The sequence below is a fragment of the Sitophilus oryzae genome, unplaced genomic scaffold (genome assembly GCF_002938485.1).
Source record: "Sitophilus oryzae breed Bouriz unplaced genomic scaffold, Soryzae_2.0 scaffold_810_pilon_pilon, whole genome shotgun sequence".
Taxonomy (NCBI): Eukaryota; Metazoa; Arthropoda; class Insecta; order Coleoptera; family Curculionidae; genus Sitophilus; species Sitophilus oryzae.
Window position 1 is genome coordinate 3,335,180 of NW_022147429.1, and position 15,441 is coordinate 3,350,620.

General features: G+C 30.3%; 1 protein-coding gene across 1 annotated transcript in view; it reads left to right on the forward strand.

Moving 5' to 3' along the window:
• LOC115888994 (transcription factor CP2-like protein 1) overlaps window positions 1–15,441 on the forward strand; it is a 114,965-nt gene that overhangs the window by 37,719 nt on the left and 61,805 nt on the right. The window contains 2 exon segments of the mRNA XM_030908901.1: window positions 13,287–13,398; window positions 14,864–15,114. Coding sequence (XP_030764761.1) covers window positions 13,287–13,398; window positions 14,864–15,114 — 363 coding nt within the window.

Below are 15,441 nucleotides of genomic sequence, written 5' to 3' on the forward strand. Positions count from 1 at the left end.
TTGGTATTATATTAACAACTTTTGTTTTTTTAATCCACAAAAAAAGTAACAAATTTCTCAATCAAAATATTTGTGGTTCTAAAAAGGACCTTTGTTTTCCCATGTTCGTCAAGGTAGGTAATGGGTAAACGGTAAAAAAAACAGGATAATGAAATTTAAAAAATTACAAAAATTGTTCAAAAATGCCTCCCTCTTGCATTAAACAATAACCCAAACGATCATAAAATTCCTTCTCCTCACATTGGATAACATATCAGGGGTGACAGTATCAAAGGCATTAAATATTTTCTGTCTTAACTGCTCCAAGTTTTGAATTTCTTCATGGCCGTAAATTTTAGATTTTATGTAAAAAGAAATCATTCACCGAGAAGTTAGGTGAAATTAAACGTCAGTCTAAACAAAACTGTAATTTTTGAAAACTTGTCAAAATTTGGACACACGCTAAACGGGCTTGATTTTCCTATGTCTCGAAGTCTCTGGACTTTTCTGTATATTTAGTTCATTGTATGTACAGCATACATAATTATACCGGGTGCGTCTTAAAAGTGGCTCACCCCTATAACTTTTTTATTTTTTCAGATAAAAAAATGAGATTTGGTATGTTAGCATATGACATAAATTATGATTGATTGGCGCATTCAATTATTTTTGGTCACTTCCTGTTTCACCGGGAATGACTACAACTTTTGATTTTTAAATGGCACCCTCCGTATTTTTTTACTTTATTCGATAGAAAATGACATTTTGAATAGAATGACATATCATATGTCAACTTTTGACATTCTCATTAAAAATTCAATCTAGAGTGCCATGGCCATGTTAAAAACACTAACTCTTCATCAAGGAGCCTTGGAAAAATAGATTTGATTGTCTAATGTTTTTAGTGTCTTGTCCTGGCCAGTTAGAAAATGCTCAAATCGTATTTTTAATCATATCGCAATTTTTTCAAATGGAACGAGGGTGGCTCATTAGCATATTTGGAAAAAAGCATTTTTTACGAATAATTTGATACCTCACACTTGGTATTTCAAGTCTAATTTTCGTTACGAACCGCAAGTTATAATTTCAAATAAACCATATGCGATGTCTAAAGTTGACGTATGATATGTCATTCTATTCAGAGTGACATTTTCTATCGAATAAAGAAAAAAAATACCGGAGGTGCCATTTAAAAATCAAAAGTTGTAGTCATTTCCGGTGAAACCGGAAGTGACCGAAAACAATTGAATACGCCAAACATTCCTAATTTATGTCATATACTAGCATACCAAATCTCATTTTTTTAATTAAAAAAATAAAAAAGTTATAGGGGTGAGCCACTTTTGAGACTCACCGGGTATACAGGGTGAGTTTCCTACGATGTTCTCTATGGGTATATCGAAAACTACCGGAGATAGAGAGTCGGTTAAATGGGGAAAGAATTGCAGTTTTGTGGGGTCATAAATATGCGCCTTTCAGATTTTTGAAAAAGTTCATGGCTTTTGAAAAATTTTGGCTATTTTAAAAATTATCCCTAACTCCATTATAAGCTATTTTAGACTAAAAGTTTTCAGATAAAAGTTGTAGATAATCACATCCTTTATGAGACTGTGCCCTCCGTTTTCTTCTAAAAACCTGTCATTTCTGACATATGATACAAACATATGTTTTTTTAAATGGAAATCATAGTTGGCCATGACTTCATAAAAAGCGCCATTTTTTAAGCTTTTCAGCGATACAAGCTATAATAAAGTGTGACCAACGGATCTGTAGCTACGGGGTATCGGCAGGGGAACGCAGTTGTAAACAAAACACGCCCAATTTCATTCATAAAATAGGCATGGGCGTACGCTGTTATATGAAAATAATGTGTATCATAAATATAATATTCAGATTAATAATTTTATACAGAGAAATTAATAATTATTTAATATTTAAAAACTTTATGCTGTTTGAATCGTTACTGTTGAGTTAGCGGATAAACACTAAAAGCTTTTATTAAAGCTCCCTTAAATATTTTAAATCATTTTATTATTGTGTTGTTAATATAATAGAAGAAATAATTACAGCTGGGGGTTGGAACCTTTGGTGTTACACAGCAAAATAAAACACGAAATCAGTACAATACACCAAAACACTTTTAATTTTACACTGGACACACGTTTCGCTAACCATGTCTGCCATCAGCAGATGATCAAGACTGAGTCTTGAGGTATATTTATTTATATATCTGTACTAACTATATTTTTTTCTATAATACATAATTTTAGATATAACTATTTCCAGCAAAAAAATTTTTGCAACCAAACTTTGGAAGCGCAAACAAAACATAATTTTACTCACCAGTAGATCCAATATTGCCTATTACACCAGATATGGTATCGCTCCGCCAGCACTTTTTAAAGGTTAGGTCATTGTCTACCCATATGTTTCATCCAAATAGATAATACTTGGCTATATCTTCGAACTTCGCGTATATATTTATATCTCTCTCTGCAATATAATGGGCCGCTCCACTAATATTTATCTGTTATTTTGACATTTACGCCAAAAAAAATAATTTGATTTTAATACCCCCCTAAGCGTTTCCCTGCCAAAGGAAAATTCGATTCTTCCTGCAAGTTTTGCAAAAACTTTCTAATTGTGGGGACGAGTTTGAATTCGAGATAAAATCTATTTATCAAATTCCTGACCACTTGGAAAAAGTCGTCGAGCTTTTCAACAGCAGTCTCACGTGGTCGTTTCTTTTCAGCGCTGGATATCATTTTATCGGGGTTAGTTTACAGCCTTTTTTTTATCTTCTGTGTGAATTTTTTTATAGCCGATACGCTAACTCTGGTATAAAGAGATATCCGCTCAAGTTTACGTTTAAGCGGCAACTTAAGCGAACTCTCTGTAGCTTCTTCGTCGCAAACCCTATTATGAACACAAGGAAATAAACCAAATGAGATTTCATCCACGTTTATTTATATTTATTTTAGTTTAGCTAAAATATTTAGGTAAAATGTGTGCTTTTCATTTTAGCCAATATTTAATTTTAATATTCTAATAATTATATTATTATTATTCTACTTACTTATATAAATTAGCTATTATTTCTCTTGTCTGGCTATGTAGCGTCTTACCCTTAACAAATTTATTCATTTTAAAACACAAATATACTATAATAATATAATTAAAAACTACGAACGAAAAACATTATAACAAGATAACAAAACAATAAAACACAACTTAACTATCAAATATAGGAATAAAGTTTAGGATAACCGGTATAAAATAATGAAATAGAGTAATAATGATCAAAAGAATGACACCGCCACTGGATATTTCAATAGTATTCAATATTCCTACTCTTTTCAGAAGAGACCGTGAAGTTGGGGATAAAGCAAGCGAATAGGAAAGGCGTAAAAGCCATGGCAACCGCGTGGTAACAAATCATGTGACGTACTCTCGCCAATCATGTTCGATGAATAGGCGGCCATGCGCGGCGATGCCAGTTTGCCAATGATATCCATGAAAAATCTTCAACTTTCATAATAAGCAGGTTATACGGAATGAAAGAAATAAGTTATTAAATAAAACATATCGAACAATGTGAACTACGTTAAAATTCCTTAGTAATATACGTCAGAATATATGCTAAACACATTATATATAATAAAAATATATTAAATTTATAGTTCATGTCTGGCAATTTTGCAATTTTATAGATAAACGTGGCAATTTTATAGATAAACGTCGAGTTTTTTTTCTCGCATTCCTTCCGTAGCTTCAGATCCGCTGGTCAAACAGTATGCTTTCTTCGAAAAAATACAGAGTTATAGTTAATTCTTATCATTTTTAAACAATTTCACTTAGTTAGCCATGGAAACAAGTTTAATCGTCTTTGCTCTCAGAAATGTGAAGCTATCACATCCGAATTTTGTAAATTAAAATAAACAAAAATTGTAAATATGAGTTTTTCAAATGAAGAAAAGCGTGTAGATACTCCCGCATCAATAGAGTGGTTCCAACATGACTTTTATTACGACCCCCCCCCCCCGCCACCTCATAATGAAAGAAATGTTAAAAATTATTTACATCAAAATTATGCAAACTCAGGAATAGAAAGAGATGGACCAATTGCATGGGCCTCCTCGATTACCTGACCTATCCATTTTAGAATTTTTTTATGCGGTATGGTTAGAAATAAGGTTTACAAAAGAATTTGTGAATTAAGGGAGGCACTGGAAGTGGCGGTACGAGAGAAGTTTAATTAAGTCCACCGGTCCTTCTATGAGAATAGGTAGTAATTCAGTTTTAAAAAGATGCAACGCAAAACAATGGCGGATTTTCTAAAATAACTTAAAGTGTATGCAGTGATATTATTTTTTAAGTTTTAGTTTGTGTAGTGTACATTGTAAAGAACCGTTTAGTAATATATTCTAACTTCTTATAAGTTTTATAAATCATAATAGAATAAGAATACCATGCAATCCAATTGAAATTAATCAAGAAAGATCAGAATTGGCTATAACTAAATGTAACTTTTCTAACATGTCTTGAAACACGTTCTCTAAAAAACGTAACATTCACCGGTTAACGTATCCTCGAAAATATATGGTCAAGAAAAGTTGAACCAATAATCATACACGCTTTTTTGCATTTGAAAAATTAATTTTTACAATTTTTACTTATTTTAATTTACAAAGTTTGGATGTGACAGCTTCACATTTCCGAGAGCAAAGACTCTTGTTGTTGAGAACTTGTTTCCATGGCTAACTAAGTGAAATTGTGTAAAAATTATAAGAATTGGCTATAACTCAGTAATTTCTCGAAGAAAACATATTTTAGCTTATATCGCTAAAAAGCTTAAAAAATGGCGCTTTTTATGAAGTCATGGCCAACTATGGTTTCCATTTAAAAAAACATATGTTTGTGTCATATGTCAAAAATGACAGGCTTTAGAAGAAAACGGAGGGCACAGTCTCATTAAGGATGTGATTATCTACAACTTTTATCTGAAAACTTTTTCTCTAAAACATCTTATAATGGAGTTAGGGACAATTTTTAAAATAGCCGAAATTTGTTTTTTTCGAAATATCTAGTAAGCCATGAACTTTTTCAAAAATCTGAAAGGCGCATATTTATGACCCCACAAAACTGCAATTCTTTCCCCATTTAACCGACTCTCTATCTCCAGTAGTTTCCGAGATACCCAAAGAGAACATCGTAGGAAACTCACCCTGTATATGCTATTCATGGCGTTTTTGCGCATACCGTTTCCTTATTGACTTATTGATTGTAACATTTTAACCGCGGTCAATTAAATGCCGTTTTCAAAAAATTTCTGAGCCTTCTAGATTTCGCACAACAGTCGAGTTTTTATTTTCTTATGGCCGCCATTTTGAATTTTTATACTATTAGATAGAGCAAAAAATAATCTATACGTTGGTATCTAACTTTTATTCATTTTCATGTAAATTCACTAAAAAATATGTTTTTCAAAAATTTGCTCAAAAGATCCAGTCTGCCTTGGAAATCCAATTGACACTTTATAACAGCAAGTTAATTTTTGTTTACTCTATTAAATGTCAAATCTGGACTCAAACATTTATAGTAGATAGTGTAAAGTGTATAAAGATAGTAAACTTAAAAAGTAAAGTAAAGTAAAGTAAAGACTTAAAAAGTAATAGAAATTCCGATATAGCATCTTGGCGCAAGTTATCGAACATTGTATCCTGAAAGGACACAGCCTCATCGTACTATTTTCGCAAAGATTTCAAGAAATTTAGCAGTTGCTGGTAGCTTTAAAAAACAATAGGGCAATATTTTAAAAGGCTTAATGATATTAATGTGCCAGCTCAGATTGAAATAAATCCGGAAACTTCTAGCCGTGAAATAAGTCGCGAGTATAAGTGATTCTTATGGAAGGAAAATTATCAAAAAACATAAATATCACAACTTTAAATTTAAATGTGTACCAAATTTACATTTTTTTAAATACTGGTGATCACGAGAGAAGTTTACAATTTTGCAAATTGTTTCGGGAAAGTGTTCAAGAGAGTCCTTTTTTTTCCAGAAAAATATTATGGAGGCATAAATCTTTATTTACAAATTCTGGTACATTTAACAGAAAAAAATTACATTATTATGCAAAAAAATATCCTTATTTAATTAGAGAAACCAGACCACAAATAAGATATTTTTTGAACGTCTGGGCTGGCATTCTTGACAATAAAATTTTAGGTTCTGTATTGACCTGTATTGACCTGTATTGAACTCTACTATACAATTTTTGTGCGTCCAGATTTCACACTTAATAGAATAACCAAAAAATAACTAGCTGACATATAAAGTGTCAAATGGATTTCCAAGGCATACTTGATCTTAGGCGAATTTTTAAAAAATTAAGTCTGCCTTGGCCTTCGTCTTGTAGTTAATAAATAGTCTTAGTCTTGGTCTAGGAGGGTCCAGTTTTGGTCTTGCTGCAAAACTCCTGCAAGTCTTGCATTTTTTTAGTAAATTTTTACTAGACACTTTGTACAGAGTGGTCGAAATTGGTCTGTTTTAACAGAGAAAAAGATAGTGTGATTTAAAATAAACGTACTATTTTCATTTTTTTGACATAAATCCGAAACTAATCAAGATATCGGGGTTTTCTTCATAGGTATTTGTCAAACTTCTAATTACGTAACTTTTATCCCATTTAACCGAATTCGTATCTCTCGTAGATTCTGAGATGCCAATGTTGAGCATCGAAATTGTCACCACCCTGTTTACATTTAGAGGAAAACAATTAGTCATGAGCAAATGTAAGACCAAGTCTGCCTTGGCCTTCGTCTTGTAGTTAATAAATAGTCTTAGTCTTGGTCTAGGAGGGTCCAGTTTTGGTCTTGCTGCAAAACTCCTGCAAGTCTTGCATTTTTTTAGTAAATTTTTACTAGACACTTTGTACAGACTGGTCGAAATTGGTCTGTTTTAACAGAGAAAACCTATTTCCTGACTAGTTAGAGCAAAACCGACATAGATGTCATGGGCTCAATTTCCGAGACACGTTTAATGGCGTAAACCGCCTGTTGATATTTTCACTGCCAACTGAGATACGGGGTCTTTTTGAATTTTTTCCCATTTGGAAAATTGCCCGTAGCTTTTGTATTTCGCGGAATAATACAATTCTGTAAAAACGTTCTTAAGGCATTTTTTTAAGCACAATCCAGTGGCGTAGTCAGTTTTTTTCTATGTTTGCTCTTTTTGTCAGAAATAATAAAAAATATAATTTTTTAAATGGAAGTCATAGTTGGCTATAAACTTAAAAAAATACTGACGTTTAATCCTTTCCAACGATATAAAGTTATGTGTATTTATTTCTAAGAATGAGAGATATATTTCGAATATTCGGTTTTTTATCTTTGTATCGAAGCGGGCCTTGGTTTGGTTTTGACCTAGTTGCTTAATTATTTTTTAAACAATTTAATATTTTATATTATTATTTATCTGCATAATTAAAGACTTTTGAAAAGGTAAATCAACATTCTATATTAGTATTGCCAATTACAATTAAAAGCCAGGGTTACAACTGAACTATTAAATGGTGAATTTAGAGAGAATTAGATAGGAACAAGTGGTCCCATATCTTAGCCTGCTATATCCTGTGATTTAACCCCTTTCGACTTTTTTATGGCGGAAATTAAAATATCTTATATATAAGGGAAGAACCATTGGGACAAGAGAAGAATTGCAGAAGGCTACTAGGCAAACTTTGGACTTATTACACCAGTTCGGCCTAATAAATCGTTGTAACTCTGTGCGCAATAGATATTTATTGTGTGTTCAACAAGGAGGTGCTCAGTTTGAACATCTTTGATGATTTTTTTAGAAAACTATATTCGTTACTCAAAAATACGTTTTTTTAGTTTTGTTCTTTGTTTATTGTATTGATTTCAATTGTAATTACTAATACTAATATAGAATGTTAATATTGTCTTTAATTATGCAGATAAATAATAATATAGAATATTAAATTGTGATAAAAAATATTTAGGCAAATAGGTCAACACAAAATCAAGGCCCGCTTCGATATGAAGATAAAAAACCTAATATTTCTTTCATTCTTAGAACTAGATACCCATAACTTTATATCGTTGGAAAGGGTTAAACGCCAGCATTTTTTTAAGTTCATAGCCAACTATGATTTCCATTTAAAAAATTATATTTTTTATTATTTCTGACAAAAAGAGCAAGCGTAGAAAAAAACTAACTACGCCACTGGATTGTGCTTAAAAAAGTTCTTTAAGAACATTTTTACAGAATTTTATTATTCCGCGAAATAAAAAAGTTATGGGCAATTTTCAAAATGGTAAAAAATTCAAAAAGACCCCGTATCTCAGTTGCCAGTGAAAATATCAACAGGCAGTGAGGAGACAGATTTTCTCTGTTAAAATAGACCAATTTCGACCACCCTGTACATACAAAATCGTTAAGTAAATAGTATTTTTAGTAATTTAATGCAAATAAGACTTAAAAATAAGGAAATTCTGAGAATATTTATAACGAAAATTTATATTTTTCAATATATTTTTACGGATTCCGTGGGTCCTTAATTCAAAACGCACGATAAACCACTTAACTAATTTGTCTTACAACTACAAACAGCAATAACTAATTAAATACAACACACTAATAACTCTTTGTCTGATTGTGATCATTGTCTAAACTCCTTCACCAATTAGTCGACATTTCGCTTATTTCAAAACTATTCAAAATTGACTGACTTGTTTTTATTTTGGAATAATGATGAATATACTGATAATAAATATTTCATACTAAATTTGGGATTACTACTTAAATACTACACACCCAACCCTGACCGTAACATAAAATGCGATTCAATTTTAGCGGCCAGAGTAACATGAACTTGATATACCGGACGGCAAAAGAAATAATTTTGGGGAGAGGTGTAACTTACGTATCTAACTACCATTCTAACAGTCGCATGTTTCGCCTTAAAATATGAAGTCAAACTGGTTTATGGTTCGTAATCACCATAACAAAGGTGGAAATAGATTTATTTCAGTTGATTTCCAATATGATGTACCGTAAATTAAATTATTGCAACGGCATTGGTAAGATTTATGTTATATATTTTCTAATGTATTCAACTCTGTTGCGTTGTAATTTTATTTTGTTTTATTTTAAAAGTATTGGTACTCAGTATATCCCAATAACTTAAATAAATAATACTAGCTTTTCTAGTTTAATAAGAGCTGACTGTATGTAACGATACCGTAGATATTTACTTAATTTAGTTTTTGTACTTGTATTGACACTATATTATCCGTAAATTAATTTCTTGACAACTGCAGTGCATATTATTTTGAAGTTAATTTTATTCCCTTTGAGATAAGATATATTTTGTTCGGTAAATCTTCTCCATGCTGTTTACTGGCGCACGTTATCTATAAATATTGCCTTAGAATAAAAACATAGTCTATAGGAAGCAAAAGTTATTTATATTTCGAAAATTTGGCAAAGTTCGACAATGACCTTCGCAGCTAGACGCTTATTACGTTAAAAGAAAGTGGGATATGGATTTCTGGATGGCGCTGGCGTTTGGAAAACGGAAATTTGTAGTGCCAGACATCATTACATTATTAAAAAATGCGATATTGCTTTTGGGTAGAATTTAGAAAATATACAAGTTTTTATTATTATACAGTGATATTCACGCTCACCTTCACGGTATTCGTCACAGAGTGTTGTAAAGATAAATGAATAGATTTTTAATTTTTACTAATGAATCATTTTTTTATAATTATTGCGAGTGTTGAAAGACTACTAGAACTACAATTTACAATTTCTTACAATAAGGACAGAGTGTTCCATATAAGTTAAAAATATTAGTTTTATTTTTTAAACGGGACGTCATGTATATTGAAATTAAATAATTTCGGTCTTCCATTATTTTTATACAGTATGTGCCCGGATTGTCTTTACAAGTGTAAACACTTTCTTATTATTGGCATTTTGAGAAATTTTGAGTCCTAAAAATTAAAAGGCGTTTTTATGGTAATATAATTTCGTTTTCCTTTGATAGATTGTTATTTATAGAATTTTATATTTTTCGTATTTCTTGTTGCTTTAAAATATTAAAAATTTATATAGTTCAAAGCTACGGAAAGTTAATGGAAAATGTAATGTAACAACAGCAAAAAATATGACGTTAAATTAGATTAATAATAACCAAGTATAAAGATGAAGAATGAAATCGAAATTATATTACCACAGAAACACCCTCTCATTTTTAGGACTTCAACCATATTTTCATGTTTTCTTTAATTTTTCCTTAAATGGTAATTAAAAAAATTAATTAATTTTGAAAAGTATAAAAGGGATTAACCATATTAAAACAAGCAAACCTTTTTATAAATAATTCAATTTTCTCAAAATGTCAATATTAAAAAAATATTTTCTCTTGTAAAGACAATCCGGGGACATACTATATACCGGGTGCATCTTGAAAGTGGTTCACCCCTAACTTTTTTTATTTTTTCAAATAAAAAAACGAGATTTGGTATATTAGTATAATAAATTAGGATTGATTGACCTATTCAATAATTGTTTTTGGCCACTTCTTGTTTCACCGGAAATGACTATAACTTTTGATTTTTAAATGGCACCCTCGGTATTTTTTTTATTTGATTCGATAGAAAATGACACTCTGAATAGAATGACATATCATATGTCAGCATTTGACATTTTTCTTATATGGTTTATTTGAAATTGTAACGTGCGGTTCATAACGACAATTTGATTCGAAATACCAAGTGTGGGTACCAAATTATTCGCGTAAAAAATGCTATTTCCAAATATGCTAAGGACCCACCCTTGTTCCATTTGAAAAAATTGTCATCTTTTCACCGGCCAGGACAAGACACGAAAAACATTAGACGATCAAATCTATTTTTCCAAGATTACTTGTTTAAAAATTAGTGTTTTTAACACAGCCATGGCTCTCTAGATTGAAATTTAAAATACGATTTTTTTTAAGCGAAAAGGTCAAAAGTTGATATATGATATGTCATTCTATTCAGAATGTTATTTTCTATCGAATAAAGTAAAAATATACCGAGGATGCCATTTAAAAATCAAAAGTTGTAGTCATTTCCGGTGAAACAAGAAGTGACCAAAAACAATTGAATGCGTCAATCAATCCTAATTTATGTCCTATACTAACATACCAAATCTCTTTTCATAGGTTAATGAAATGACGTCAAAATACGACAGACGACGTATGACGGATGCATGTAAACCCACACTGGATGTTTTTATGCCATTTTATTGGTTTGATTCAAAAATTACACTTCATACTAAAATTTGATTGGAGTGATGGAACGAGGCATGACATATGGTTGTATATCCTCACTTAAGTAAATCGTACTTTATAATGTTGACAGGCGCTGTCAACAGTTAATATAATTTGCTTTAACTAATGTTGGCCATTTCGTAAAATATTTTCGTTTATTGTGCTCTTTTCATTGGCGGCATTTTTAAATTGTACGCAATTCTTACTAATCTGTTTGTTAAGACCGTTTTTCAACTTTTGACCCTACTAATAAAGCCATTATTGTTACGACCTTTTCAATTTAAAGCTACTTAACTACAGTCGTGCACTGCCATACATTCCATGTGAATGCTAAATATTTTTGACATTGTATTTCATCCAGACAATGTTAAAAACATTTTCTTTTTGCAATAGAATTTTGAAATTAAACCTCATAATAATTATGCTTAATTTTAATGAAAATTCTGTTTAAACTGTGTCTCATCATAAATAGAAAATATCTATTTTTATGGCAAGAAATAGGATGAATAAACATCTAAAATATTCTGATTACAAAAATTTATAGGAGAGTGTTTCTTAATAGTGCGTTAATAAACAAATTAAATAATCTAGAGATTATGTCGTTAATATAATTTTGTAATGCTATTAATTAATCCTGACTAGTGCTGATCACAGGGGTAATACCTATACAGGATTATTCACCGCATTTGACACGGAGTATTTTAGCCAAACGATTAGATTTTTAGAAATTTTCAGTGATGGAATCGTTGGAGGACTACTAGTGTGTGTGGTACAATTTAAAATTATTTTCAAAAGGTACCAATGTTGGTAGTGTCCCAAATAAATAAAAACTATCAAAGTTGTATTTTTTAAATGGAATACTCTGTATATTATTACATTTTTAATTTCTACGATTAAAATAAAGGTAAATTTGATTGTTTACCGCACTTTAATCTTACCGTTTTTGAAACATTTACGATTTTGTGAAAATACACTAATAATTTCAATGCTTCAGTTCTCTAGGCGTATTTAAGTTTTTAAAACCAAATATTGTACTGAAGTTTTTCTATTTATTAAATTTTGTGTTGCAATAATGTAAATAATAGTACCTTTGGAAAAATACAACTTTAATATTTTTTATTTATTTGGGATACTCTGTACCTTTTGAAAATAATTTTAAATTGTAGCTAAACTCACAATTTCTAAAAATCTAATTTGTGGCGTGTGGCTATAATGAGGTAAAAAACCTTGTATAAAATATATCAGATAACTGATCTAAAATAAGCTATTGCTAACCAACATTCACAGTAGTGGCTCTAAAATGTAGCTAACAACTAATTTTAAGGCCTATTTTTACCTGTTTCATATTTAGGATAGTTTTCTAGATGTGAATATGAGCAAGTGAGATAAAGATTTCTTTTGAAAAAAATAATCACGTACTCCGACTTTTTCTGAAAAGCGAACATCGTTACATTAAATTTCTTATTTCAAGAGACTTATTTGAAATTTACTTCCAAGCCCGTAAAAGGGTAGTTCTAGGTGTGAATATGTGTGAGAGATGAATACATTTGAAAAATCTAGTCAGGTAGTCTGATCTTTTTTAAGAAATGTACTCTTTTAAATAAAATTGTTAAAACTTACGTAAACATATATCAAATTTAGTTCCAAACCCATAGGAGAGATGGGGTTAATTTAGAAGTTAATAGTATTTAAGAAGGTAAAACAGCGAATTTGAAATTGTTTAATTTTAATACAATCGTAAAATTATAAATGAATTTTAATAATTACATCTTTCTAACGGAGCTGTAGTTTTTCCTTAAATTACAATATACTATCTGAAATAATAAACTTTTATTGGGGATATATAAAATATTATCATAACAATCATCATGTTGGAATAGTAAAATGTATCAAGGCTTTTGTCCTCTATTTGAATTACGTTTATAGTTGTTAAAATTTAATACTATCATTGTTTTTGTTCTAGGTGCTGCTACAAGACTTTCACAGTGGGATGTAGAAGATTATGAAGACATTCAGCAAGATATTGACAGTTCTATTCATTTGGGAACCGAGTTGACACCCAATACCTATGTTAGGTAATTTTTTGATCAATTTCATATACATTTGTTTTGGATTTATATTTAAAATCACTAAACTGATTTAAATGTCGATTTCAAAGAAAATTGAACATAACATAAATAATTAATTTAATTAAGCATGTTCTACAGGGTCCGGCAATAGTGCGTCGGGCATATGTAGGTACTAGAATAAAAAACTTAAGAAATTTATTTAAGTGCAAACCTAAAGTATGTACAGCTGGTTCCAATAAAATTGAATACGATTTAAAACATATTTTTATTATTTCGGGCAGTATATTCTATGATACCAGTCCCCCATTTCTCTACTCATGTCATGCTGATGTTCTGAAAAATTTATTTGCCACTTTGTCAAAAGCAAAGTTGTTTTATACAATGTCACAATAACCTTAACATGTCAAAACACTTGACACATACACTGCCCAAATATTCGAAAAAAATGTGTAAAGAGTCGTATTCATTTTCTTTGATAATCATTTGTAATGAGAAATTCGGGTTAGAAATGAAAAGTTTATTATTTTATTAGTTAATTATTTAGCTTTATCTAGGGATACAACTGACTACCGCAAGCTGTTACTAGGATATTTTATTAATTTTAATTGATTTTTAGACATTGTGAATGATGGTAAATTTTTAAGTATAAAGTATAATTGAAACCACTTATTTATTCCGCCAATTTCAAGGTTCTAAATGAGGATTTACTCTTAATTTCTATGAGTTGCCTGAAATTTATGTTATTAGAGAAGGTGCTTTCTGAATTAAGCCGTGGGGAAGAAGCCGGTTACCCTTGTTTGTATGTCACTTAGTATCTGTCATTTAGTATTATTTGTGTAGCAGAAAAACAACTTGAACTCTGACGATTATAGCAATTAATTTACAAGGTTTTTTTTAAATAATAAAATAAAAATCCTAAAACAAAATTATTGTACAAAATATTTGACATTTGTGCCTACTATTTTGTCAAACCGTTTCGTATTTAACCAATGTCCTTACCGTTGTTCACCAAACTTGTTGTTCGGGATACAGCCTTATAGTACGATTGAGTAAAATTTGATTGAAAGATTGGCATGCATTTGTTTTTCAGTAGATATAAAAATATGCCCAACTTATTGATTACTTTTAACTATTATATGCTGTGATATAGTAGAAAGCCAGACATATTATTGACATTAAACTTATTGTTGAGATAATAAATTTTAACATCGTTGTGACCTTTCTTTGTATAAAGAAATTTCACTGATATCAACAATTATTTATTAATTTATTAAGTATTGATTATTGATAGGAAAAGAATTAAAATAAATAGTATATTAAATATGGGATTTTAGCCTCAATTTTAGCTTATACTAATATAATAAAAAAATGATACCATCAAATACATTAGTATTCATAATATATTTTGGGATATAAGAGATATAAAAATGCAATTAATATATGTATGTAAGTAAATGATTTTTTGTTTCAGTGAATCTTTATTAACAATTAATGGAATGCCATCAGTATTTAAGCAAGAAACCCCGTCACCCACCATGAACGACGTGGTTCAACTGCAAATCGCTAGGCAGCAACACCATAGCCCGAATTCCACCCAGCAAGCCACCATTATGAACCCAGTAAATAGTACCGTAGAAGAAAATAGTCAGAACGCGTTCAGTAACACGCTTAATCAGTTATTCAGTCAGACATCATTAACGAACATCCATAACGTCATTGATAGTAAGTATCTTTTTATTATAAGTTATGCTATTCAAATAAATAATTTATGATACGTTGTTTATTGGCTTGGGAGAATCCTACACAGCCTTATTTTTTAATATTACTGGATTTTGAAAAATTTCTACAACCAATAGTTATTATGGAAAGAATGTTAAGTTCTAAGCATAAAAATGTGATTTTTTGACTCAACATGTGCAAGCAAAATGTAAGCAAACCATTTGTTTATTATTTTTATTATACCGCAGACTTAATATTAGTGATGGGATAACTCGAGCGAAAATTGACTCGACTACTTGATTGTTGAAATAATCGACATTGCTGGATTAT